This window comes from Nelumbo nucifera, chromosome 1 (assembly GCF_055504915.1).
Source record: "Nelumbo nucifera cultivar China Antique chromosome 1, China Antique-T2T, whole genome shotgun sequence".
NCBI lineage: Eukaryota > Viridiplantae > Streptophyta > Magnoliopsida > Proteales > Nelumbonaceae > Nelumbo > Nelumbo nucifera.
Genome location: NC_142649.1, coordinates 201,202,696 through 201,229,229, shown reverse-complemented (window position 1 = coordinate 201,229,229; position 26,534 = coordinate 201,202,696). Strand labels below are relative to the sequence as shown.

General features: G+C 40.8%; 1 protein-coding gene across 1 annotated transcript; it reads left to right on the top strand.

The window, feature by feature from the left end:
* The first annotated feature begins 1,893 nt into the window (after positions 1–1,893).
* On the top strand, positions 1,894–18,548 carry LOC104610482 (nudix hydrolase 8-like). The gene is made up of 9 exons (XM_010277111.3): positions 1,894–2,546; positions 3,319–3,590; positions 4,918–4,983; positions 5,248–5,385; positions 15,524–15,601; positions 15,705–15,755; positions 15,920–15,954; positions 17,229–17,337; positions 18,078–18,548. The coding sequence occupies exons 1-9, from the start codon at positions 2,414–2,416 to the stop codon at positions 18,282–18,284; spliced, it is 1,089 nt and encodes a 362-aa protein (XP_010275413.1). The 5' UTR covers positions 1,894–2,413; the 3' UTR covers positions 18,285–18,548.
* Positions 18,549–26,534: the final 7,986 nt, after the last annotated feature.

The following is a 26,534-nucleotide window of genomic DNA, read 5'->3' as shown; positions in this document are numbered from 1 at the left end:
GCTTAGGCCATGCTTGCTTTGAAAAAAAAAACAAAGAAACAAAATTGAGGGAAAGAGAGAACTATCATGAACTTTATAAGATTTTTTCCCTTCACTATATTGAAGTTTTTCCCTTCAAGGGGGCATTCTTTTTTCATATTTTGAGAGGGGAGAAAGTCGGTCAATGGAATTTTGGTTCCCATTGACAAAAAATTTCATGTTCTTTTTTTAGATTTATGTAGAAATTAGGGAAAGTTTATGTTCTTGAGTATCACTTATCCATTTCTTAGGTAGATAAATAACTTTCCCACCTAGGAGGAAAGTTGCCACTACTTGAATGGGACAAAAATGCCTCTTTTAATAATGGATTTTTATGACTAAAATGATCATTGTCTTATTGACATGAAAAATAAAAGAACATGAATAAATGCACTTACTCAGGTAAGTGTTTCCTATGAAAACTTACTCAGATAACTACATTTACCTGGGTAAATAACTTACCAAAAAACGAACAGGGTCTAAGTTTCACTTGTTTAGTAAATTTGCATTATTGTAAATGCATGAGAGTGTAAATTCTAATTTATTTTTCTTTATACTTGACTTGAGAAAAATAAAATAGGAAGTAAAGTGATATTGTCTTCACCTTTTTTGTTCAAATATGATCCTTACTTTATATGAATTATGAAAGAAAACGGAGGTAGGAGAGATATGTGTTTGGAATGAGGTAAGAAGCAAGATGATATGGTATTCAGTTTATATGAGAGGATTGATAGAAGAAGGTGGTGCAAATATCTCAACAGTTTTTGAAATGCAAATTTGCACTGCCAAAAAGTGCAAATACGACGAAAGTTCTAGTTTTATATCAAATTAGAGTGCAAATAAAAAAAAAAAAGACATATGCAAAACTGAACCAGGTGAAAATTTTACTACTACAAAAACATAGCCTTGACTAAAATTTCAGTTAAAAATGTAACATCTGTCAACTTTGGAGATAATATGTTCCCTTGTATCATAGTAAAAAGTTTTGAAGGCGACTCCTAATTCATTTGTTCTCTCATGTTGGACAGGTTACAAAAGCCGAATTGAAATCGAATAAAGTTAAAAATCCGATGAACTTAAATTCTAATCATATGGATTTTCTATCGAATTGGATTCAGATATAATCCGATTCAAATCCGATCCCTCCCGTTTGCATCCACTGGTGAGATTAACGTTGATGGAATTAAATTTGCCTTTTGTGGGATTTAAAAAAAAAAACTTCTGAAAATAAATTTAAAATGAAAAATCTACTTTGCTTGGTTGCCGTGAAAATTACCGAAATCGAAAACTTGTGGAAAAGTCCTCGAGCCATTTAATAAAATCTCCCAAGGACTTCTCCAAATAAAATTCACATTTTCCTCGTTTGAACGTCGCTATCACAGTTGACACGTGTAATTTTCTGCTATACGAAGCCTCAACAACCACAATATTTTAATAGAATTTCCTATAAAGGAAAAGAAAAATAAAATAATAATCTCGAGGTGACGATACTGTACTTTTTTACTACGATATTTATACTACCACAAAACCTCTAATGCCAATCACTTGGTTCTACTTCTACCAATCTACCGCCCGTTAAGCAATCACAGATCATCAAAACATTTGAAGATTGTGATCAAGTCCATAAATATGCAGTCGCATGTAGTTGCACACTTGGATTGGAATCTTTCAGTGATTAAGCATTGTAGAAGCCTGAGAACAGAGATTTAAGAGATTCTAATCTAACAATCAAAGCAATAATATGAGCTCAGACTTATCTTATCATGGCCCCCACTCCAAATTCCGAGCGTCACATGCTTTTCTGCTGTTCACGCAATTTTCCGTTAAATAATAACGTCTTTTTAATTTCAGAACAATTATCCCTCTTTCCCCCCGCCCCCCGGTCCCTCCTTCCAGCAGCATCGGCCACACTGTACTGGTCTCTATCTCAAAAATTTTAAATTATTTATTAATTTTATTTTCGTTTCCCCTCGTTTTGTTCATTCTGTATCTACATGTGAAGGCAGATTAGTTTTTTAATTGGCTCGGCCATGGATTTCTTTCTCACAGAAAGCACATTTAGCACCACAAATTATAACCAAACAGACAAGCGCCCACTTCATATATGAGCTTAAATCAGCCATTTATGGTGGTTGTCTTTACGTGGGTCTGTAAGTATAATATCTCATACTGTGGACTCTAGTTCATCCTGAGAGACGATCAATCATTCAATCCCATAGTCATGCTTTTGTGTTTAGGCAGTCCAGATTTTTCTTAGGAGGGTGTAAAGGGACAGGTGTCCCCCCCTTTTTCTCCTCACTTTGTTTTGTGATATTCGTAGAATCTGAATCCGCATGCATCGGACTCTGAAATTTTTACTTTTTAGTGTTGGTGGATAAGGCTTTAAGTGTTAGATATGGAGCAGAAGTTGTTTGATTCAAGGTCTGTTTCTGCGTCTGAAATGGTGTGTTTGGGGAGGACTTGCCCGAATCCAATTTCAAAGTACCAGGATGGTGTCAAAATCTTGCGGCAGTTCCTTTCGTACAGAGGTAGTGCTTATTTTGTCTGCCTTTCTTCTTTTCAGGTTTAGATTTTGGAAATATTTGTTGGAGTTGTTGTGGCTTTTAACTCATCGATGAGTAGGTACAACGGATCTTTCTCTATTTGGGTCTTGATGAGTTTCTAGTTGTTTTGATCGATAACTAGAAAATGCGGCAAACTCAAAATCAGAAATAAGTACTACTAACAGCAGCGATGATTGAGTAAAATGAATTTTCCGGTGTTTACATCTAAAAAAGTTCACGCACATTTTGGTTTCAGTGAGTTTTGTGGCTTTTTAGATTGATAAGCAGAGAGTGCCATGAACTCAGAAGCAGAAAATTCACTACAGATAAAATGAATGAGTGCAAATTTATACACACTAAAGGCCTATATTGTCTCCTTTCTCTTTTTTTTTTTTTTTTTTTTTCTCTCAAGAAATTTTAGATTCTTGTCTACTATTGTCCTTCCAGTATTAGCTTGGTGCTTCAAATAAGTTTTGATTGCTTTCAACTTGGGATTTTTTGATTAGTCCATAAGACTGAACAGATAGCAATTGGAGTAAGATTTTGGCTACTTTTGATTTCTGAAGCTAAGGCTCGGTTCGGGAAGAGTGCAAATACAAACGGAGCCTATGTATATAAACCATGCATATTTGTCTTTGCACTCTTGCATACAAATGGGATGCTTCCCATTTGTATGCAAGAGTAAGCTTATGTTTTATTCTTTTCTTTTTTAATTTAATTTCAATTTGTATTAGAGATTTCTTATTTTCTTATTCAGGAGTTTTGCTGAAGGCTTCTTATTTAACTTCAAGAACTTCACAAAAAACTATGAATTCAGTCAACCAAGATGAATTTGCCGTGGTAAATGGTTCATCTCAGATTATCAAAGCAAATGGTGCAAGCTCAAGTCCATTCACTAGAGAAAGAATTGTAATGGATGCCTTTGAGGATGAATATGAGGGGGTTGTCATTAAACCAGAAAAATTACCACCTAATCCGAATACCTTTGCTTCTATTCTACGGTCATCTCTTTCTCATTGGAAAAGGAAGGTAACTTTTCTTCTCTTTCCTTGATTTCTTCTAACATTATAGTACCTACCATGTAAGTGGATTACAGTGAACTAATTGTTTAAAATTATAGAATAATTTTGTGTTGGAAGTCCTAAATGGTATATAAAATATGGTTATACATCTCTTGCTAGTTCTGGTCCATATAAAGTAATGAAATTGTCATAGGGTTTAATGAGAAGAACCTTTTTCACTGTCACACTGTCGATACAATTAACCAATGTATCAGTAACCTAGTTTTCTTGAATACGATGTTGTTTTTGGACTGTGGATTCAAATTTCAGTACATGGTATCCTGTTCTATACTATAATTTAATGTTTCTGGGTTTCAAGGGAGATGGTGACACGTGATTAAACTTGTGGCCTCATGCTTCTGCCATAAAGAATCATCTGGTCAAGCTATAAGTTCAAGTACAACTTTGTAGCCACTAAAGTTTGAGCAATTGGTGGGGATAGACCTGACTTTGGGAAATTACCACCCTGCAGTTGACTAAATTAGGTACTGTTAATGAATGAATGTACAGGGCATTAGACCACTAATAATCCCATCCTAATGCATCTGGGAATGTTCTTCAAAGCATTTGTAATTTGATTATGTGCATTGAGAAGCATGGAGATAACCAATTTCCAATATGCCAAGTAATAAAGATATTGATACTTGTTCTGTGTCTGATATGGTGAGTTAGGAAACCCAAACAGAATTTTCCAAACCATTTAATTAATTCTATGTGGTGTGTCTTCAAAATAATGCAGTTCACACAATGTAAAATACAAAACAATGGACTAGGAATAAGTCTATCTATGCTGAGAAGTCAGTTCGGGTGTGTTTTATATCATTTCTAATTTTATTATTGTCACCAGGAGTACAATTATAATTTCTGCTCATATTCAGCATCATAGATAAAGGCTGAACAGTGAACACACACCCCATGATTTCCCCTTCTCTCCAACCTTTGTCATTCTTTCTTCTCCTATTCTTCTTCCATCTTCTGAATGTCCTATTTCTTGTTAGGTTTCTACTTAATTGTTGCAGATTTTATCAGCATACTTCACACTTGACATCTAACAGATTATTTATCAGATTTTTTTTTGGTAACAAGATTATTTATCAGATTAATAGTCAAAAGCAAGTGACATCTAACAGATTATTTATCTAGAACCATCAGCATGCATCCATCATATAGATATACACTGCCAAAATTCAGAAAATGAAAATCCTTTTTGCACAAGTATTTAGCCTTCTTGGTTGTCAAATCTTTTTCTTTTGATTCATCTTTGTTTCCTAATCTAGAATCTGCTTCACTTGCAGGGAAAGAAGGGCGTTTGGCTCAAGTTACCTATAGAGCTGTCTGAGCTTGTTCCTGTTGCTGTGAAGGTAGACTCCTTTAATTTCTTTCCTTTCTTTTCTTTTCTTTTTCTTTCTTTTTTTCTATACAATGTTAGACTTTATTAGACACAACATTTTTAATTGTTCAACTACTTTTTTTTTTCCTTTCAACCCAACATGATAGAGCACAAATATATTGAACTGCTTCATTTGACTCTCATGTGTACTTGTGCTATTGATTGGTTTTTTAGGAGATGATTGTTTTACCTTTGCAATTAATGGTGTCCCTGAAGATTATTAATTTGATTACAGGAAGGATTCAGATATCACCATGCAGAGCCAGGATATGTAATGTTGACATACTGGATTCCTGAAGGACCTTGCATGCTCCCTGCTAATGCTTCACATCAAGTTGGGGTCGGGGGGTTTGTAATCAATGAGAAAAATGAGGTATGCTTCTCTAGACAATGTTGAAAAGGAAGTTCAGTTGAGAATCATCTGGAAATAACCATCCTGTCTAACAAGTAACAATTATGAGGTCAGAGGTTTCATCTCAAATTACTAACCAAGAAAATAAGAAAATAGGAAAAATCTCATCATATAAGCCTTGTCCCAACCATATGGATTTGGCAAAATAGGAAAATGATAACAAACAAAAAGCAAAACAAGTCCAGATGGATGTTGCTACTAGGAATTGTATGGGTTATGGGTTGAACTTTGAGGCAGGAGATTGAACTTGCTTTCCTGAAAATGTAAATAAAGTGGTCAAATGACTAAATTATATATGGTGAAAAATGCCAGGATGCACCACGATCATATGTGAGAAAATCTTTGATACCTGTTATATAAAAAAGTAGAAAAAAAGTTGTGTATTCAATTGGATCAAAATTTTGGCTTTTGGGGTCCTGCTTGTGTACCCTGTGAATCATAATTTTAGTAGATCTCATTGTTTAATTCTTCTCATGTGTATATTATATCTCCTCAATATACATATAGTTACATTCATTCCTTATATTATCTTGCTAGTACAGACAGTTGCATTTTTGCATTCAGAAAGAAAATGTATTTTATGGAGTGAAAACAGTATTTCACAAAGTGATCCCTTAAGTTGTTTTTTACCACCTCAGTCTATGTTCTTTTTTCCATGCCCTTAACTCTTATAGACCTTTCAGTTTTCATTAGGTCACTTCTCCATTCCAGTGAAGTTACTTCATTTTACATGCCTAAACCATCTTATTCTACTTTCCCTCATTTTACCACCTAGCATATGTTACCTAGATATGGCTAGGACGCAGCTGGGCAAGGTGTTGGATCCAGAATTTACACTAAAAATTGGAGTATATGACACTATGCGGCACCCTTGTACAGGTATCCAGGTATCATTAACTTAACATTGCTATTAATCATCATCACCCAGGTCTTATTCCAACTATATGGAGTCGGCTACATGAATTTTGTTTTGCCACTCCATTCTGTTTAGTGCTATATCTTTTTTTTTTTTTTGAAAAAGGTAAAGTAATAATTATTGAATCAAGAGATACACAAGTAAGCTGAGATCAGTCCCAGAAAGGCCGACTGACCAAATCAGCAGTTACATATTCCACCAAGAACTAGAAAGAAAAACTACAGACAAATTACAATTTCTGAATTCCTCAGAAATTGACACCCAAGAGATTAATTTGCCCACAGCTTTCTGGATTAGCTCTTCCGGACTTAAAGCCTTGTTACAGAAGATCCTTCTATTCCTCTCAGACCAGATTGACCATAAAACAGCACTAGGAATAGTCTTCCACACAATCTTCCTTTTCTTGTTCAACCCCTTAAGCTTCCAGCAACACAAAAGCTCCTTTACCGAACTTGGCATAACTCATCTTAAGTTCATAGAGCTGAAGAAACGATTCCACAGCTGAGAAGAAAACGGGCAGTGAATGCAGAAATGATCAGTAGTTTCGGAATTGCTCCCACACAAGCTGCTTGAAAGGTCCAAAAGCTGAATGCCCCTTCTCACAAGGTTAGCTCTAGCCAGACATTTGTCTAGAGCCATAGTCCAAACTAGAAAATTAGATTTAGTTGGGCTAATGGAATTCCACACCTGATGGCAAGGGAAATCAGTAACACCCCTTCTACGGAGATTAGAAGCCAGAGACTTGACAGAGAAAACACCATCTGGATTCCACTTCCACTGCCACTTATCTTCTGAGCTTAAATCTACCTCTTGATTTTGAAGAAAAGTCAACAGGTTCGTTATCTCTTCCACCTCCCAGTCAAAAAGGTTCCTTCTAAAGGAAGGGGACCAAAGAACTGAATCACCAGATAAACTGCAGTACTCAGCAACGGAAGCCTCTTGGTTAGAAGCACACTAGAAGAGGAGAGGAAAAGATTCAGCAAGGGGGCCCTACAAGCACCAAGAATCCTTCCAAAACTTGGTCCTATTACCATTGCCAACTTTAATTGAGATCCCATCAGCAAGAGCTGAGAAATTCTTCATTATCCCTTTCCACAGAGAGTTTCCCCAACTGGGAGGAGGGTCCCTAGTTCTCCAATTGCCCCACTCCACTCCATACTTACCAGCAATGAGAGATCTCCACCAGGCATCATTCTTAGCCGCAAATCTCCAAATCCACTTACAGAGAAGGGCAAAGTTAAAGGATTTCAACTTCCATATGCCTAACCACCCTTCATCTTTGGGGAGGCAGACTTGATCCCAACTAACCAAATGAACTTTTTTCTCCTCTTCCCAACCCCTCCAAAGAAAATTCCTTTGAAGTTTTTCAAGCTTTCTTGCAACTTTGTTAGGAATAGGGAAAAGGGATAGGAAATAAGTAGGTAAATTGGAAAGTGTGCTCTTAATCAAGGTCACCGACCCCCAAAATAAAGGTATTTTGCCTTCCAAGAAGCCAATTTTCTCCCATTCTTTCAATTACCGGGTCCCAAATTGAAGATAACCCACAACTCGCCCCCAGAGGAAGACCCAAATATTTGACTGGGAGGGACTCAATCTGACAAGCCAAAATTTCTATACAATCTGCTAAATTGGAAACTTGGCCCATTGGAATGATTATTTGACTTTTATTCCAATTGACTTTAGGCCAGAGACCACCTCAAACCAAGATAAGATCCCAAGAATTAAATCCATCAGGGAGGGAGAAGCATCCACAAAACATAAAGTATCATCTGCAAATTGGAGGATGTTCACCTTCTCCCCCCGCGGAGTAATTGCAAAACCTTCCCACTCACCAGTTTTACAGAACAGAGTGAGGATCTCCATTACACATATAAATAGTAAGGGAGACAAGGGATCACCCTGTCTAAGACCCCTGGAACTATCAAAGAAGCCTGCGGAATGTCCATTAATCAAGACTGAAAATTTTGGAGAGGTAATACATACTTTTATCCAATTCCTCCATTTCTGCCCAAAATTCATCTGCTGCAACACATGATCAACACATCTCCAGTTAACATGATCATAAGCCTTTTCAATATCAAGTTTGCAGATCAGCCCTAGGGAACCTTTTTTTCTTCTTGAATGGATAAGCTCATTTGCAATAAGGACTGAGTCCAGTATCTGTCTACCCAAAACAAAGGCACTTTGATTGTTAGAGATAACACTACCTAGAACCCCTTTCATTCTCTCAGCAAGAACTTTGGCTGAGATTTTATAGAAACTATGCAGAAGACTAATCTGCCTGAAATCTTTAATGTTCACTGCACCTTCAACCTTAGGAATAAGGGTGATAAAGGTAGTGTTTAAACTCCTCTGCAAAGAACCTCTCTCATAAAATCCTTGGAAGACATTTAGAATATCCTGTTTCACAAAGTCCCAACATTTAGTGTAGAAAATATTTGTGAGACCATCAAGCCCCGGGGATTTCTCATTAGCCAACATCTTAATTTCTGTTTTTATCTCCTCCTCCATGAAAGGTCTTTCAATGAAAGAAGACTGCACATCATTCAATTGTTTAAAAGGAAGGGACCTAGGAAAAGGTCTGAAGAACCAGGACTCTTTATACAAATTTTTATAAAAGCTGGTTGCCACTGTCTTCATATCTGCCTTAGAGACACCCACCCTGCCCTCCCCTTCCAACCTGGTAATTACATAAGTTCTAGCTCTTGCATTTTCCATTTTATGAAAGAAGTGTGTGTTTCTGTCCCCCTCTTTTAGCCAAACCACTTTAGCTCTTTGTCTCCATTTAATTTCATCTTTTACAAACAATTTATCATACTTCAACTTCACGTGAGATCTTTTTAATCTATACTCCTCTGATAAAAGACCCAACTCTTCTGCTGAATCAATTTCCTTTATGGTACTCAAAAGAGCTTTATTTTCTGTATCTAAATTCCTGCTTTTCTCCAATTTCCAAATCTTTAATCTTGCTTTGATGGCACCCAATTTTTTTGCTAGAATGTAAGAGCTGGTTCCCATTACTTGCAGATCATCCCACTATCTTCAACAAAGGAACAAGAGTGGCAACTTCAAACCAAGCATTCTCCATTTTGAAAGGGGCTTTTACTCTACCTCTGGCACCACAAACTAGCTGAATTGGAATGTGATATGAAACTAGGCTAGGAAGAGCAATCTGCTTGAAATTTGGAAAGAGCTCATCCCAATTAGAGGTAACCAAAAACCTATCCAGTCTCACAAGAGTAGGGATATCTTGATTGTTGGTCCAAGTAAACCGATTACCATGTAGAGGTAAGTCAATCAATTCAAATCTGTTGATGAAGTCAGCAAACTGCACCATATCCTTGGATCTTCTCCCTCTAGAATTTCTCTCTTCATCAGACAAAGTGACATTAAAATCACCACCAATAACCCAAGGGTAAGGCATACTTCCCCTTGCCATAGCCAGTTCCTCCCCAAACTCCTCCCGCATACTTCGATCATTAGGACCATAAACATTTGTGACCTGACAAAAATTCCCATCTGCAAATTTCAGAACTAGGGAAATGGAGAAGTTTCCAATATGAGAGGATATCAAGCTACAAACCAACGGATCCCACATACTCAGCAGCCCCCCTGCACTTCCAACTGCCAACTATGCTCTCCATCTAACTTCTCCCTCCCCCCAGATGCTTCTAACTACTGCAGCCTCTACACTCTCCAGTTTGGTTTCTTGCAACAAAATAATTTTTTACCCCGACTTCTTCAAAGACTCACACACTACAAACCTTCTTCTACCCGACCCCAAACCCCTTACATTCCAAGATAGCAACTTTATCTCCATTACAAAAACCTAAAGCAAAAAAGCAACCTTAATCCTCAAAACTTTCTCCCCCCCTCACACTCCCCTCACTGCTACTAGCCTTGTCGTTTAAACCTCACGTCAGTGAAGGGAAAGGGAAATCCATCATATGGATGGCCGAACCATGCAGAGTGGCTGGGCGAAATTTCAAAAATTTCTTTTGTCCCTTCCGAGAATCGTATTCCCAGTTTTAGAAAAACTACATTTTTTAAGGATCGTTCTTAAACCAAACTGGACCGGATCTGAAACCACAAGGAAGTGAGAGCAATACCTGATACGGAACCCACACATGTAGCTCCCAAAGTAGGTGTTCACGCCCTAAGAGGGTACCAAAACCCGCTTTCATTGAAGATGGCGCAGCTTGAGATGAAGCAGGGTTCAGCAATGCAGTCCTTTAGCAAGAACTACAATCCAACGGCTTGGATCAAGCAAGGGAGGCGAGCACTAAACCAGATCTGATTTTTCTTGCAAAAATCAGAATCAGAACTGATCTCTATCAGTTCAAGAATGGGGATCGAATTAGGGTTAGGGTGGCAAGAGCAGAAGGAGAGAGGGAGAACTGAGAGCAGTGTGTAAACCTAGAGTAGTTCGCTCTCTTCTATTTACATAGCTTAAAGAAGTGCACTCCTAATCCAATTAGGAGCTTCCTGATCCAAATCTTTATTTGGATTTGGACTCTTTAAGTGGATAAGACTTATCTTCTTATCCTTATCTGTTGATCCAAACCCATATCCCTATCCAAATTTTCCCATACTAATTAACTTGGTTCTCTTTGTATGGTGTGGGACCCTAACATTGATCTTCACAAAAGCCATATGGGTTCAGCTTAGCTTCTGTGACAAAGGCTGGCTGAATTCACTGCTAAACACAGTGAACCCCTGAGTCCATCATTATGGGCTCTTAGTGAGCCCAACATTTATACTAAATGGTCCTTGAGTCCAGCCATCTTATGAAGCCCCAAGGACAATGGTCTTAAGTGAGATTAGCCCATCAGGTATAAAAGCCTTAAATGGTCTTACACTTAACCTCTCAGCCCTTAATGATCAAACATTGCCTGACAAGAGAGGACCTCTCCCTCGGCTACAAGGTATAGTGTCGCACTCTCTACTCAAATGGATCCCAGGAATTAAAACCTTTTTGCAAACCTTTTCATAAAACATAATACATGTATACTTTCATATAAATATATTTTGCAAAACAAATCTCAAACACGGTTGAAATCGACTACTGGCAGTTTTTGGTTTCCATCAGAGAGAGTGCAGTCCCCAATCATTCACTTTGTCTAACAAAGGGGCTGATCCTGTCACTATGATCACCCACTCGAGTGAATTCTCAAACTGCCCCAACATGCCTAGGTTTTGACCCCCGCTAAGGATCTCACTGATTGGCATATCAAAAATAGCCCAATCCAACACCCAGTGCAGTACCATAATCAATCTAGGGGTTAGGTGTAACTTTCCAGTTTTGCCTACCAGTCTCCAAGGTCTAGGGCATAACTGGAAAATGGTCCGGGTTCAGTGTTTCAAGTAAACACACACTACATGTGCTTTGGGTCTAACCCTGGCAGCTGAGACAAGCTACCCCAACCGACTTGGCAGCACATTAGTGTCAGCCTTGGCAGGATAAACCTCCACAGGTCTATCCAACGACTGTGAGCATTCTAAACTAACACGAGTCTCATAAGTGTCCAATTTAAGGGTAATTACACAAAAACACACCAAATATAACATGAATCAATTATGTACTTTTATTCATTTACAATAAATGTCTAATGTACATCAATCTGATTGGAGCTAAGGGCATACACTGTCTAACATTCAGCCGCATCATTTCTTTGCTTCTCTTGGATTTATTTCCCCCCTTCTTTGCTGCTACTTTCCCCCTTGCCATAAGAATTCTTTGTTCAACTCCCTCCAGGTATTTGATTGTCTCCTCCTCCAACCCCTCCAAAGAAATCCCCAGATAATTACCCAACCCCAACAATTTTGATGAAACCCAGGAGGAAGCACTAAAGGTCACTGGTTGTTTACCTCCCTGAATCGGCTAGTTCAGCATCGTTCTACTGTTCTCCTGTGGCTGTTCTGCTATTCCAGCACCCTCAGTAGTTGCACTACTCCTTCTTGCTTCCGCCTGAGATCTAACAAGGTCTTGATCCTCTCCCCTTTCTCCGGACTGTAAATCTGAAACCACCATCGCAATTGGATCCACCTCAATCAGGGCATCTTCCACTCTCGACAAAGCTAAGTGATGAGCATCCAAGTGGGTCTCAACCATAAGTGAAGCAACTGGTGGAGGCAGAGGCTTCAAAGAAAGAGAATGAAAATCCAAAACTCCTCCACCATCCTTCGACTCCACCCACAGAGAACTTGACCGTTGGTTTTGGGAACCTCGGTTTACCCCTAAATCCTTTAGAGGCTGGCTGGACCATCCAAGGTTCCTGAAAGTCAGACTACTGGGCGTCCTTCGACCAAAAGGAAGCCTGGGCTCACTAATTGCTTTGGGCCCAGTACCAACACTTAAAATAGGGGGGGGACCTTGACTGGGTAGGAAGGGGCGAAACATGCCCATTACCATCTACTAAGTTTTCTTAGGCCAGATAATTCTCAGAATAAGGCAGTTGGCGGTCAATACCCTGGTTTTTTGGCAAGCAACCCTCCCTAGGTGCCACGTGCATCTCAGCAAGACTCTCCTTAATCAGACATTTAATGTCCTTTACTCCCAAAAACTGCCCTCTAGCCCCAGGATTTGAAATTCGAATCCCATTCCCACTAGACTCCTCTACCACCAAATCTAGGCCCTCCACTCCCTTTGAGATCGGATGGCTCGAGATAAAACTGAGCCTGTCACCTTCTTCTCTACCAACGGCTGCCGGGGAGCTCGACCAAGCAAGAAAATTCTGATGCAACTCACCTGTAGTCGTTCGGGGTTGGAAACTCTCACTAGTTTCTTCCAAGAGCAACGTTTTGGTAAAGTCCGAACCCACTCTCCCCTCTCTCTAAACACTCCCAAACACCCCTTCTCCCCCTCTCCATCTACAAACAATCGGCAAAATCTTCGGCCAGATTTGGATAGAAAACAGGACTTCCCCTGCAGCAACTTCAACCTTGTTCGAGATGGGATCCCCCCTACAAACCTTAATTCTGACCCACTCACAAGTAGCAATCTCCGGTGGAAAATCATCTGTCTCGATGAATCCCCCACAAGCATCACCGATATCTTTTATTACACTTGGACATCGGAGAAGAAGGGGGAGACCGAACACCCTGATCCAAACCGACTCCAAGTCCTCACCCTCAGAAAAAGGATCTGGGTAGGAGCATCCCGCATTCACACCCCACCAATCCAGCAGGAGTGGATTTCTTCCCAGATGCCAAGGCCCATTTAACAAGACCCATTCCGCATCAGCGCTCAAAGGGCAGATGAATAAGAAGAGACCATCTGCCGTTTTCTTCACTTTTACTCCCCCCACCTCTCACCATTGCTTGTTTACCCAAGTCTCCACTTCACTGATCCCCTCCCCCCACCAAAACCTCCCCACCAAACAGTTCCGCAAAAACTCTCTTCTTGCTTCCACCGCCTGAGATTCAGTGACTACAACCCATTTGTCACCAAACTTCTTCACCTCCGTCGACCCGAAACCAGGCCAAGCTCCTGCCGCCGCCGCTTTGCTGTAGGAAAAGTTGGCCCTTGTCCTTGCTTCTTTCTCCACTCTTCGATACCAGTTGTTAGCATCCCATCGTCTCTTCCCTCCATCTTCTCTTCGCTCATGTTAAATTATGAGCACTTAAATCATTTATTACTGCTTCGACCTAGTGTTTTAAAAGCGCAAGGGCCAATTTGTGCCTAAGGTGCAGGGCAAGGTGCACGCCTTTTTAGGCAAGGCACAAAATTACAAAAAAAAAGCTAAAAAAAAGTCAGAAAATTCAAACAATGCCAAAAAAATAAAAAAATCCAAAAATATTAAACATAACGTTAATAGAAAAATATAAACTTAAATTTTAAAATAAATGTTTTAAAAAACCTATTATCTAAAATTAAAATACATAAACATAACATGTAAAGCGTATTCAAATGAAAATTTAAAAATAAAAGCAAACACATAAAGCATTTTCAAGCAACCCACAATCTCTTTTTTTTTACTTAATTGCATTGCTTCAAGTAGCTAATGTGATGTTAAAACATATTGCATTCTTGATTCTATGAGTTGCCTTTGTACCACGCCCCTCGAGGCAAGCCCGAACAAGTCTGTGTTAGGGTCTAAAATTCTTATTTCTCACATGAAAATAATGATTTTATAACTTTAATTGCCTTTTAAGAAGATATTTTATTGCAATGAATGAATGGACAACATTAGCAAATAGGGGGTTCTCAGAGCTCCAGTGAGCACACAAATGGACTTGTTCTGGCTTGCCTCAAGGGGTGTGGTTGGGGGTCCGGGGGCGGAGCCCCCGGTCCGGCCGTTAGACTAAAAAAAGCAAAAAGTGCAAAATTTTAAAAAGGCGCATGCCTAGGCTAAGGTGCAAGGCACATCAGGCGCACGCCTAGGACCTGGGCGAGGTGCATACCCCAAAATATGCCTCACCTATGCGCCTAGGCATGCCTTTTAAATCACTGCTTCAGCTAGTGTCCTTTTTGGTCTACTCCTAGCCCTTCTAGCCCGTTCAACTCGCAACTAACCACTTCTTCTAGTTGTGCCACTTATCCATCGCAATGTCTGCATCTTTGTTACAGTCTTTACTATTCTCTATACAACATTGCTGACATTATAGTCCAAGTATAATTTTCAGTAACTAACCAACAAGTTTTGCATGACCTGAATCTTTAAAAATTTGTGCAATTAATTAAGTTCAATATCACCTAACATCAATTACTTGGTTGTAATATGTAATTTAGGGTTTTGTAATAGGTATATTACTATTTCCTATTACTACAACAATCCAGGATCTACGTTTTAAAGTGGCGTAATAAAATCACACCCTTGTACAGGAAAATCTTATACTCCCAATTGAATAACCTAATGCATATAGTGAATGTTTCTTTTCCTTAAATGTAGTGCTTAAATTTTTCATTGTTTTGGTTCATAAGGGTGTAAGTAATAAGATGGCAGATGGTTTAAAAAACTCATTAGGTTATACCTTGTGATGGACAACCTAATAGATGAATACATGAACATGTATATGGTAGACTTCATAATACGTATTTGTAGTATCATAACATAACACTGTTGTATCCCTCATTCCTCTTAACTTACCCTGCTTGGCTTTGCTTTTATATACACTGTTGTATCCTCATTCCTTTTCACTTAATGTAATAAAAAGCCTCTTTTTCTGATGACCTTCCTGCAGGTTCTTGTTGTGCAAGAGAAGCACTGTACTCCAGCATTTGCTGGACTTTGGAAACTACCAACTGGTTTCATTCTTGAGGTATAACATAAATACTACTCCTTGATGTTAAACTTCAGACCACATAAATAAGATAAAAGTAAAAATCATTTATGATATATTAATATTTTTTCCTATTTATCAGTCAGAGGAGATCTTTACCGGTGCTGTAAGAGAAGTCAAAGAGGAAACCGGTGTAAGAAGCCTGTACTTCATATCGTTTTTCATTAGGAATCTATATAGTTCTTTTTTTTTTATTTCTTTCTTTTTATATTGAGATCCATTGTTTTGCATCAAATATTTGGAAACTCAATCATTCGTATTCATTTATATAAATGGAATGCCATGTTGATTTTGCAGATTGATACAGAATTTGTGGAGGTGATTGCTTTTAGGTAATAATATTGAGATCTTATATTTGATGTCAAGTATTAGCTTCCTTGCAGTAAACATTGAATTGAGAAAGGGAAAATATGAACAGAAAAGGGTGTTTCAAATTGACAGGACATTCTTGGAAAATAAGGTTTATGTGGAGTTTTATGACCAGAATTTTGAGAATTAAAAAGACATCTGCCAATACAGCAATTCTTCTGACCAAATAAGATCTCAGATAGCTGGCTCCTTAACCATTATGGACCCCTAGGAAGATTTAGATACATGGAAATGCAGTGGCTGGAAAATCCTTTTTTTTATTGATATGTTTGGACTTATATCCTTTAGGTGATGGACTATACTGGTCTAAGTGGATAACAGTTCACTTGATTCCCATGGTTCTCCTTTTCACCCTTCATTCAGGTAATTCATACAACAAGTTATCTGATTTATCAGACTTGGGTCAATCTCTTATGCTAATAGGCTATACTGGTCTAACTTGATGACAGTTAACCCAAGGTTCAAAGTATAGATACAATATGCCCCATATCGGGCATATCGTATTGTATCTTTGAGCCCCCAATACACCAATTAAGGGGAGTTAGCATGTTCTAATGATTTTATATGTTAAAATACAATATTGTAATGCCGCTTACAAAATCTGACACCAAACAGATAAAAAAATTGGAGTTTTGATAAAGACAAAACTATAGATCAAGAGTATCAATACTTTGAACCATGAGTTAACCTGATTCCCATGGTTCTCCTTTTCATCTTCACTCAGGCAATTCATAGAATAAGTCATCTGATTTATATCAAACCTAGGCTAATCTCTTATCTGGATGACTCAATGTTTTTTTTTTCCCAAAAAGTGATGATATTGTATTATATTCAAAAAGAGGGAGTGGATCCCTCAACCCATTTATACATCAGGAGGATCAACAGTATACACAACAAATATACCAATCCAGAAAGTATTAAGCTGGTAAGATGACATCAAAGATGATCTGTTCCCAGTTATAAAAAAGATGATCCTTCAATCCACCCATAATATTAGCTTGACTAGACCAATGTATGATGGTTCTCTCCACTCAATATTTTATAATCACATTTTGAAGTTTAGTGTCTAAAAACGGTCATTACCAAATGCTGTCCCCAGCTATCTTAGTTCTATGTAGAGTGCAAAACCTTGTATTTTGTATTATTTCATATGTATTTGTGTTGTAGATATTTGTATTTTTACCCTTTCCAAACTGAACCTTAATTACTAATTTACTCTCTACAAATTCATTTTCAGACATGTTCATCATGTGGCTTTTGGAAAGTCAGATTTATTCTTCATATGCATGCTGAGACCTCTATCAACTCAGATCATAGTAGATGATATGGAGATTCAAGCTGCCAAGGTAAACCTCTACCTCAGATCAGAGTAAAGCTTGCTTTAAACTTCTCATATCTCTGTTAATACATCTTTCACCTACTGCCTCCACTCACTAAACAACGAGTTCATTCAAGTCTATTACAGCAGCACATGATTTCCAGCATGCCATTAGAACTTCATTACAGATTGTAACAGTGTATTTGACCTAAAATTAGGACTAAAGGCATTTGGCAGATGGGCAGGGCATAGGTCCAGAAATTGTTGCCTATAATCTGGCAGTTCCCTACAACGTCATGGTGTTAGTTTCAACCTGTTATCATCACTTGATTATGCAAAAATTTGGCTGATGAAGAACATCAATGGACTCATCGTTGTAACTCTAACAATGTTGCTAGTTGCTATGGGCCCATGTATTCACTGCTGGGGAGATCAAACAACCCTATAATGCCTCAAGGCTCAAGTTAGGACTCAATCATGCTTTGGTATACCATCTACAAATTTAGGGCATTCAGCATTGAATTGAATTGAATTGCTTGTCACATTTTCCAAAGCATGGAGTATACCTTATTAAAGCTGCTTGTTGGTTTCAATACTGCGGATACTGCTGTGGGTGGTTTAATGAAGTTGTATTTTTAAGTTAGTGTGGTTCCTGTCTGAACCAAAAGTTGTTAAAAGTTCTCTTTAAAGCTATAAATCAGGCTTCATCTATATCTTTTCTAGGGAAATGATATTTGCTTCTAATAAGATTTACATGTCATCTCCCAGTGGATGCCTCTTGTTGAATTTGTGGAGCAGCCACTCATCCAAGGAGACAACATGTTCAAGAAAATCATTGACATCTGTATTGCACGACTTGGGAAGAGTTACTGTGGATTATCTGTTCATCAAGTTGTATCAATGTTTGATGGAAGGTCATCATCCCTGTACTATAATGTTGTTGATACAAAAGATTCCAACTGTCTAGGCAATTGAAGACACTCAACTCCACTCCAAGGCCCATGTAATTCATCTTTCCTGTGGTTTCTGCAATGTGCCTCTTTAGTTTTATTTTCTTTTCTTAATTCATAATCTAGGATTGAACTTAGGACCTTGATGTTGGAACATTGGGTCCTCACTACAAGTATATAGCACATGACACCATGAGTGAATACCATTTGTTGTAACATATTTCTGAGAATACTTTTCAATGTATATAGTATATAATATACATATTTTATTGTATTTTGTTTGATGAGCATCAAATTAGCACTTCTCTTTGTTACCTGAATCTAAATTTCAACTTTTTCCACAAATACACATGGTTTATATACCTATGAATTTTGTAATCCCTGCTGAAGTACTATCCCACCTGATGCAGACATAGAAAGGAATCAATGGAAAAATAAATCACTTTTCTCCAGATTCCTTATCTAGTGACAAACTTGTAATTTCTGCTGATTTGGATTTTAGTATTTTCAGGAATTTAAAAATTTATTTCTAGTTTTTTTTTTTGTGTGTGTTTTAGGAATAAGGTTAGTCATTTTATAAGGGTCAATTTAGTTTGTATTCCTTTTAGAGAGCTTTTAGAATTTTATAAACATAAAGATGAAATCACTTTTTTTTTTTTTTCTTTCAGCCTAATTTTTAGGGGTAAAAACATGTCCCTTTGCATGATTTTTTTTTCAGTAGATAAGTCATCTATCCATCCAATGAGACAAAGATATTGTAAATCCTTTGTCTTATTGAGGGAGTTAGGATCATTTTACTAATAGGGTGCCAGTCTACAATGGGATTTGGATCTGTTCATTCATTTGTGTCAATCTTGGAGTTGTTTTAAATATGATTAGTTTTTAACTATAACAGTTGTTGTTAGAGTTAATTTACAAGTCTAGTTCCTTATTTAAGTATTAATTTATGGTTTTTCCTTAATTTCTGAAACAGTTAAAAGTTATTTTACGTTAATTCCTTAGTTGAATTTAGAATTTGTAAAAAAAAAGGAGATCCAAGCTCTTAGTTTATATTGAGTCTATAAATAGTCATTGTAATTGAAATAGAAAGGTTTGATCAAAATAGAATATAAAGTTTATTTTTAAGTTATCTACTAGTGTCGTCATCATCATCGTCATCTTCTTCTTCTTCTTCTCTCTCTCATTATCTCGCCTCATTAATTATGAACAATATTGAAAATGTTACCTGGGTTTAAAGCATCTACAAACACTAGGAACACCCCCTACATGTATCAACCAATACAGTCAGATAAATATTTGGGTTTATTAGCATTCCACAAGGATGGAATGACCTGTTTTGGCCCACTTGGTTCATATATTGGACACTATCACAAACTGATACTTAACTTTTTACAAATCAATACATTGACTATACCAAATTGTCATATATCCATTTATTCACATTTTTTCTTTTTCTTTTTCTTTTTCTTTTTATTTTTTGTAATAGGGTTTGATTATGATACCAAAAAGACATAATATCGGAAAAATAGTAACCAATCAGTTGGTATGTATCAAAATTCATGGGAGGGTTAATCTGACAAAGCCATACTCAAGGATTACTTATGTTGCTGCCAAAGATGGGGCTGAGGTCAATAAAGGAATTTTGCTAGTGTTCGAGGTTGGTGGGTCTGACCTGTGAGCAGGAGAAGAGTACACGTCAGAGGCCCCGGGTGTTATCTCAGGGGCGGAAACTCCGACGGTCAAGTTAGTCAAGTGTCAAAGAGGGGTCAGACCAGGTTTGAGACGGGGCTCAGAGCTTAGTCCTTAATAGCGAAGCAGAGATTTCTTGAGATTCTAAATGCAAGAGAGCAAGTGAGAGCAAGATCTCTTTATATTGAGATGAGCACCCCTTTTTATAGCTGACCTTTCCATGGAGTGGTTGGAGGTAGTTAGAGATGTGTGGCCAGGATTCCATCTGGCCGATGTCACGTGGCGCGATTCGAGGCTTGCCAATGACACATACATCACTTGCCCCCCACTCTTGATGCCGTAGTGGCCGAGGTCGGGTGATGCACCGAGGGGAGACCTTGGCCTTTGCCGAAGAGAATACCACGTAGCTATGTGGAGGCATCAGAAGGCGCATTGGACAAAGGCCTAGGCTTCAGTCGAAGAGTGTATCATGCAGTTGTGTGGAGGTGTCGGCCTCGACTGCTAAGGACCCTTCTTGGCGGTTATGCGGTGACTACTTCCTTATTTGCTTCTCGCCTCATTGGAGGGCCACAATGGGTCGAGAACGCAGGACCATGGCCGACACGGGTACGAGGCGTCCACGTTCGTCAGTTGTGCCCCATACGGGTGCTGCTGTTATCCAATGCGGGTCCGTGTGCGGGACAGGTGTCGGTGTCAACTGATAGCGGTTGTGTATAAAATGGTGCGGAGGGTCACCCGGTTTGGGTTGTTCCTGACCCAGAGTTGATGGATAGACTGGCTTGTTCCTTTGGCATCGTTTCGTCTCCCCAAGGTTGACGCCACGTGTAACACGTTGGTTCGGGCTGTCAATTCGACGGTTCCTTGGCCGTTGGATCAAAGCGATATGAGCCGTACATTTTCTTGTAAATAGGAACGTTGGTTGAGTGAGTCCTCACCATTTATTCGATCATTGAGTTCCCGCTTGTGATCCTAGAGACCTCTGCTACCAACCAGCTGATTCCTTAATCTTTTCTTACTCAAACACTAGGTAAAAGGCTCCTGTCTTTGAACCATGTCGTACTTGGACTTTGGACCTGAGTGTTATGAAATCCCTAACTTGAGTGACACCAATAGTCCCTCTTCCACCTCGTCTAGTAGCGAGAGTGACAATAGTGAATCCGAGAGCTCCCTCAAGTACCTAGTGCCAGGTACTGAGGGAAAGGGCCACCCTCTGAGGAGCCAAGCGTGACCGATGGGGAGGGGATTCTCCTAATGAAAGTACTGGCTCTACGAGGCCAAGGGCCGATGCCACGGGGAATGCCCTAGTGCTTCTTGATGTGGTGGAGCTAGAGAAAGCTGAAGAGCCTACTCTAGAGGAGCGTGCTGAGGCCGAAAGCCATGGTGTGACGCTGATGCGTTTCTCCCGCTCTGATCTTGACAAGAAGCAAGTGAGGGCTCTTTCTGAGATGCACCATATACTTGGGGGATATAAGGTTAGATTCCCTTATGTCGATGACCAGCCATGGCAGCCAGTTTAGGGGGAGGTATGTGTGCATGAGCACTACCTCCACTTTGACCTTCGTTTCCCTTTGCCTCCTCTCGTCCTTGAAATCCTCAACTACTACAATATCTCCCTCAGTTAATTTGCTTTGAACGTAATTAGGACCATAGCGGTTATGTTGGTGATGGCTCACCCTGAGGTGTGTCCGTGACCTTGAAAGTCTTACGGGATTTGTTCGCCTTAAGGAAGCATCCTGCTGGGGACAATTTGTGGTACTTCCAGGGCCGACAGAGTAGGGTAGTGGACAACCCACTGTCCGTCCACAATTGGAAGAAGAAGTATTTCTTTGTCTCCAATCTAGAGGGATGGCCCTTTTGGTCTGATTGGGGGATACCGGACTTGCTAGCCGAGAGGATGAGGCCATAGAATAATGAGGAGGAGTTGACCATGATGACTCGGATATGGATGACGGGGGCGATTTGCGCTAAGCCCTTAATAACGGAGGAAGTCTTGGTGTGGGCTGGTCTCAACCTTGCCCCCCTCGGTATGGACACTCCCATTGTCGATTAGTTGTGTCATCTTCTTCGTCTTCTTTGTCCTTCTTCTAACATGATCTTTATTTGTTGCAAAAATGGATGGTGGCATGAAGGACAGGCTCATGCAGTTGGCCAGGGCGAGCACTAAGAAGGGCCAGGCCAAGGGGCCCTCGAAGAGGCCTGTCGAGAAGGAGTTGCCTCGGGCGAAGGTGCCAATCGAGGCTGAGAGGAGGAGGGCAGCCACGCCCAAATGGCCAGCAAAAGCCCCTCAAGGTCAGAGGGCAAAAAGGTTGGCAGTGAGGGACTGCCCAACAGAGAGTGCTTCTAGAGATTCTCGGCAGTTGGGGCCTCACTTGTCTGACCCCGCAACGACATACCATTGGCCGCACGCAGGCTCTTCCACCCCAATTGGAACATTAAGGAGGGTGACCCCACAGCAACCCCGACATCGAGCGAGCCTTGGTGACGGGGATGCTCCCGACGGGGGATCAACACTCTTGGACCCAGGTGTTTGTCTAGGGGGTTCGGGATACCCTGCTGGACAAACTAGCCGAGGTAAGATTTGATCTTCCTATACTTGGTGCTTTACTCTTTTCTACTTTGTTTTTCCAATTGATGAAGATTTTTTATGTCTTTGCAGACGTCTTCTTGCGCCATCGGCCTTTATGACAAAGTGGAGGTCTTTCTACAACATATCCGGTTTTCGCAAGAGGAGAACGAGTAGCTGAAGCGTCAATTGGCCGAGGAGTGGGCCAGCCGAGAGGCCGCTGCCAAGGTGGCCTGTGGGGAGCATGACTGTCGAAAGAAGCTCGAGGCCGAGGTGATGGCGAAGAGGGAACAACTGAGGGCTGCAAGGATCTCCTTGGATGAGGCAAGGTAGAAGCTTCAGGAGGCGGAGCAGAAGTTACAAGAGGCCTCGATTCAAGCTATGGAGGAATACAAGGCCTCCGAGGCCTACAAGGATGAGATGGCTTCGTTTGGTGTCGCTTCATACTTGGAGGGCAATGAAGACACCAAGGCTTAGGTGTTGGTGCTTCTCCCAGATTTTGATGTCAGCCAATTGGGGTTTCAACCTCCAAACCAACAAGCGGCCAAAGTGGAGGGGCCAACCGAGGGCCAGGGCGGTGTTGAGCAGTCTACTCAGCAAGAGGCAGCCAACGACGAGCGCGTTGACATCGAGGCTTAATGAAGGTGCTCACACGGGGTCGAGGCTTCCATCGAACATCCTTTTTTATCCTTTTTCTTCATCTTTTTTTGCCATTCTTTTTTGTAAGGGGCTCGACCTCCCCCATCAAAGGCCTCTTTTTGTAAAGAAATGAGTGAACAATGAATGTAATGAACATACTTTGAGTTTTTTGTCAAATTTGTGCCTTTTTCTTTTGTCTTTTCTCTTTCTTTTTACGCAAGGGGCCGATGCCTCCCCCGAAGAGGCATAATTTGCAAAAAAACTCATAACTCCCTGACTTAGCTACTCGCGAAGGTGTTCCTCCTTAAGGTTGTTAAGCCGAGGCTGACTCTCGTTGTCAAGGTACCGAGACCCACTTCCTTAGCAAGAAGGAAGGGAGGCGGTTGTCTTAGCTTGCCTGGCATATTCTTCCTTAAGGGTTTCAAGGCCAAACTTGCGCATGGTCGAGGCCCTGCGAATGGTGCTTGGCCGAGGATGCGGAGTGCCTTTGCCTAAGTGAGGTAGCATTATTCATTTAGTGTGTTTGTTTGTCGTGTTTTGTGTTAAGTGGTGGGCCAATGTCAAAGGCTGCTCGTTAACTTCGACTGAGGTCCTGCAAGTTTTTGCCTTAGCTAAAGAAGGCGACTAGGCATGTGACCCTCTAAGAGTTGTATGCCTTGGGCTGACATCTAGTTTGAACGTATAACCTTGGCTAAGGTTGTGTGCTACGACTAGTCATTCATCCTAGGGGTCATGGTGATTGGAAGAGACAAGAACGTTTACACTAAAGTGACTCAAGTCGAGGTGAGAGGAACTTGCATACTTTATTTACAAAGTTTCCACTAGTCATATTTACATTATTAACAATACACTCAAATGTCCTCAGCGTTCTAGGTGTGAGGTACTAGTCTTCCACTCGAGAGTAGAGTGCAGGTGGGACAAGGCTTCTCATCTTCTTTGGGGGCTTGGCTAAAGGCTTGGTTGAAGGTGCATTCAATCAAATAGTCTGTTGACGTTGGTGCTTTCATGGTGGCATTGACCCGATTCGTACTGTCTCCTCGGGCTTGGCCTCGGCTTGTTGGTTCATCCTTGAGGCCAAGCCCCTCCCAACAGTAAGACTCCTCAATTCTCGCCTTTTAGCGTTGTAGCATAGCACTGTCTGGCAACTTGTTGGTCCTCCCTGACCACTCCCACGCCATGCTCAGTGGGGAACTTCATGGCGAGGTGATAAGACGATATGGCCACCTTGAGTGCAAGAAGGGTTGACATCCCTATTATGGCATTATATAGGGAGCCTACCTTCATGACTAAGAGCTCGGTTATTCTTGTGACTTGTTAAGGCCTGGTCTTTATTGTGATTGGTAGGGTTATCTTCCCCTCGGATTTAACAACTTCCCTGGAGAAGCCTACTAGTGGCATGTTTGCAGGTTGTATACGATCTGGCACCAACTGCATCTTCTCGTACGCATTATAGAACAAGATATTGGCTGAGGAACTACTGTCTACAAGGACTTTCTTCACTACGTAGTTGGCGATGGTGACGGACACCACCAATGCATCAGCATGGGGTAGTGAGATCCCTTACAAGTTGTTGTCAGTGAAGGAGATGTTGTCTTCTGGCCTCGGTCTTTTAGCTGTTGGGCTTTAGATGTTGTATTGTAGGGCGTATGCCTTTTGGGACGAGGCTGAGCCCCCAATGATGACGTCAATAACTCCAGCTAGGAGGTGATAGGCCTAGGGCTCAACATATTATTGTCGCTACAAGGAATAGGCGTTGGCATCGTCCTCAACATACTCTTTCAGGTGCCCACAGTGGATGAGGGACTCGATCTCATATTGGAGTCCATAGCATTCCTCAGTATCGTGGCTGATGTTGTAGTGGTACTTGCAACACTTCTTGGGGTTGCCTTTTTTGGGATTTCTCTTCATCTTGGCCGGCCACTTCATGTACTCCTCCTTCCCTACTTGCATTAGTATATGTGTTCGGGAGGTGTTTAGAGGCGTATATTTGTTGAAGGAAGGGGCCATCGGTCTCTTTTCACTATCTTTGTTGGTGTGGTTGTAGCCACGACCTTCCCTGTCCTTCCTTTTTTTGTTTGTGGCCCCTTGGTCGAGTTCGGCCTCTGTTTCTTGGAGGCGCTCACCGGCCTCAACCTCCTCGACAGCTATGTACTTTTGTGCTTTCTTCAAGAACTCGGCCTTGTTCTTGGGTGGAGTCTTGGAAATGGACCATTTGAGGGGTCCGGGCCGAAGGCCGTTGATGGCCACTTGCATAGAGACCAAGGGGTCTAGATCCCTTACTTCGAGATCTTCTCGCTTGAACCAATCAATGTATGCCCGAAGACTTTCTCCGCGCTTCTACCTGATTGACATTAGAGATGCAACAGTCTTTTGACATTGTTGACTGCTAATGAAGTGGGAGAGGAATAGGTCGGCAAACTAGTCATAGGAGTTGATGGATCGAGGGAGGAGTGTAGAGAACCATCTATGTTCTACTCCCTTGAAGGTGGCTTGGAAGGCTCGACACATTAGGGCATTGGAGTATCTATAGAGTAGCATGAGTACCCTAAAGCTCTCCAAGTGGGCGTCTGGATCTGTGCTCCCGCTGTAAGTCTCTAGAGTGGGAGCTATGAAGTGAGGCAGGAGTGGCTCCGAGGCAATGGAGTCAGTGAAGGCATCCATTCAGGTGGACGAGGGGTTCTGACTGGTGGAGGCATCACCTTGGCCCTCCTTCACTTGCCAGATCTGGGTTTGGATGGCGCCTATCTGCGCCTAAAGATCACCAAGGCGTCGATCGATGGGGGTCTAGGCCTCGTTCACGTTCTCTCTCACACAGAATGGGTTGGCCTTGTTTCTTGAGTGCTCGGATGTCGGCACATCCTGAGCCTTAAGAGCTCGACGATCGTTGAGGAGGTCACGAAGATTTGACACTAGTAGGGGAGAGGCATAGTGTCAGCCTTCAGTCCTTGGAGGAGGACTGTAGTGGCCAGAGCGCCCATCCTGTCGTGTCGGATTCTCCACCTCGTCCAACCGTTGGGCTAGGTTGTCTAGCCTATTGAGGACCAACTTGAATTGGTCCATAGTAACCAAGTTTTGAGCGTTCTAAGTGTGGTTTGGGTTATCGGCCATGTTGGATATTTAACTAATTGAGTTTAGTTTTTGCTTAAAGGGAAGTCTTGAAAATACTTCCCACAAACGACGCCAATTGTTGATGCCAAAGATGGGGCCGAGGGCAACAAAGGAATTTTGCTAGTGTTTGAGGCCGACGGGTTTGACTTGTGAGCAGGAGAAGAGTACACGTTAGAGGCCTTGGGTGTTATTCCAAGGGTGGAGACTTCGATGGTCAAGTTAGTCAAGTGCCAAAAAGGGGTCGGACCAGGCTTGAGACAAGGACTCATAACTTAG

Bases quoted from the DNA above. Each gene is read 5' to 3' on its own strand.
- LOC104610482 (XM_010277111.3), top strand. From the start codon at position 2,414: ATGGAGCAGAAGTTGTTTGATTCAAGGTCTGTTTCTGCGTCTGAAATG. The intron at 4,984-5,247 runs GTAGACTCCTTT...ATTTGATTACAG, and splicing joins TTGTTCCTGTTGCTGTGAAG to GAAGGATTCAGATATCACCA. The intron at 15,955-17,228 runs GTAATAATATTG...ATTCATTTTCAG, and splicing joins GTGGAGGTGATTGCTTTTAG to ACATGTTCATCATGTGGCTT.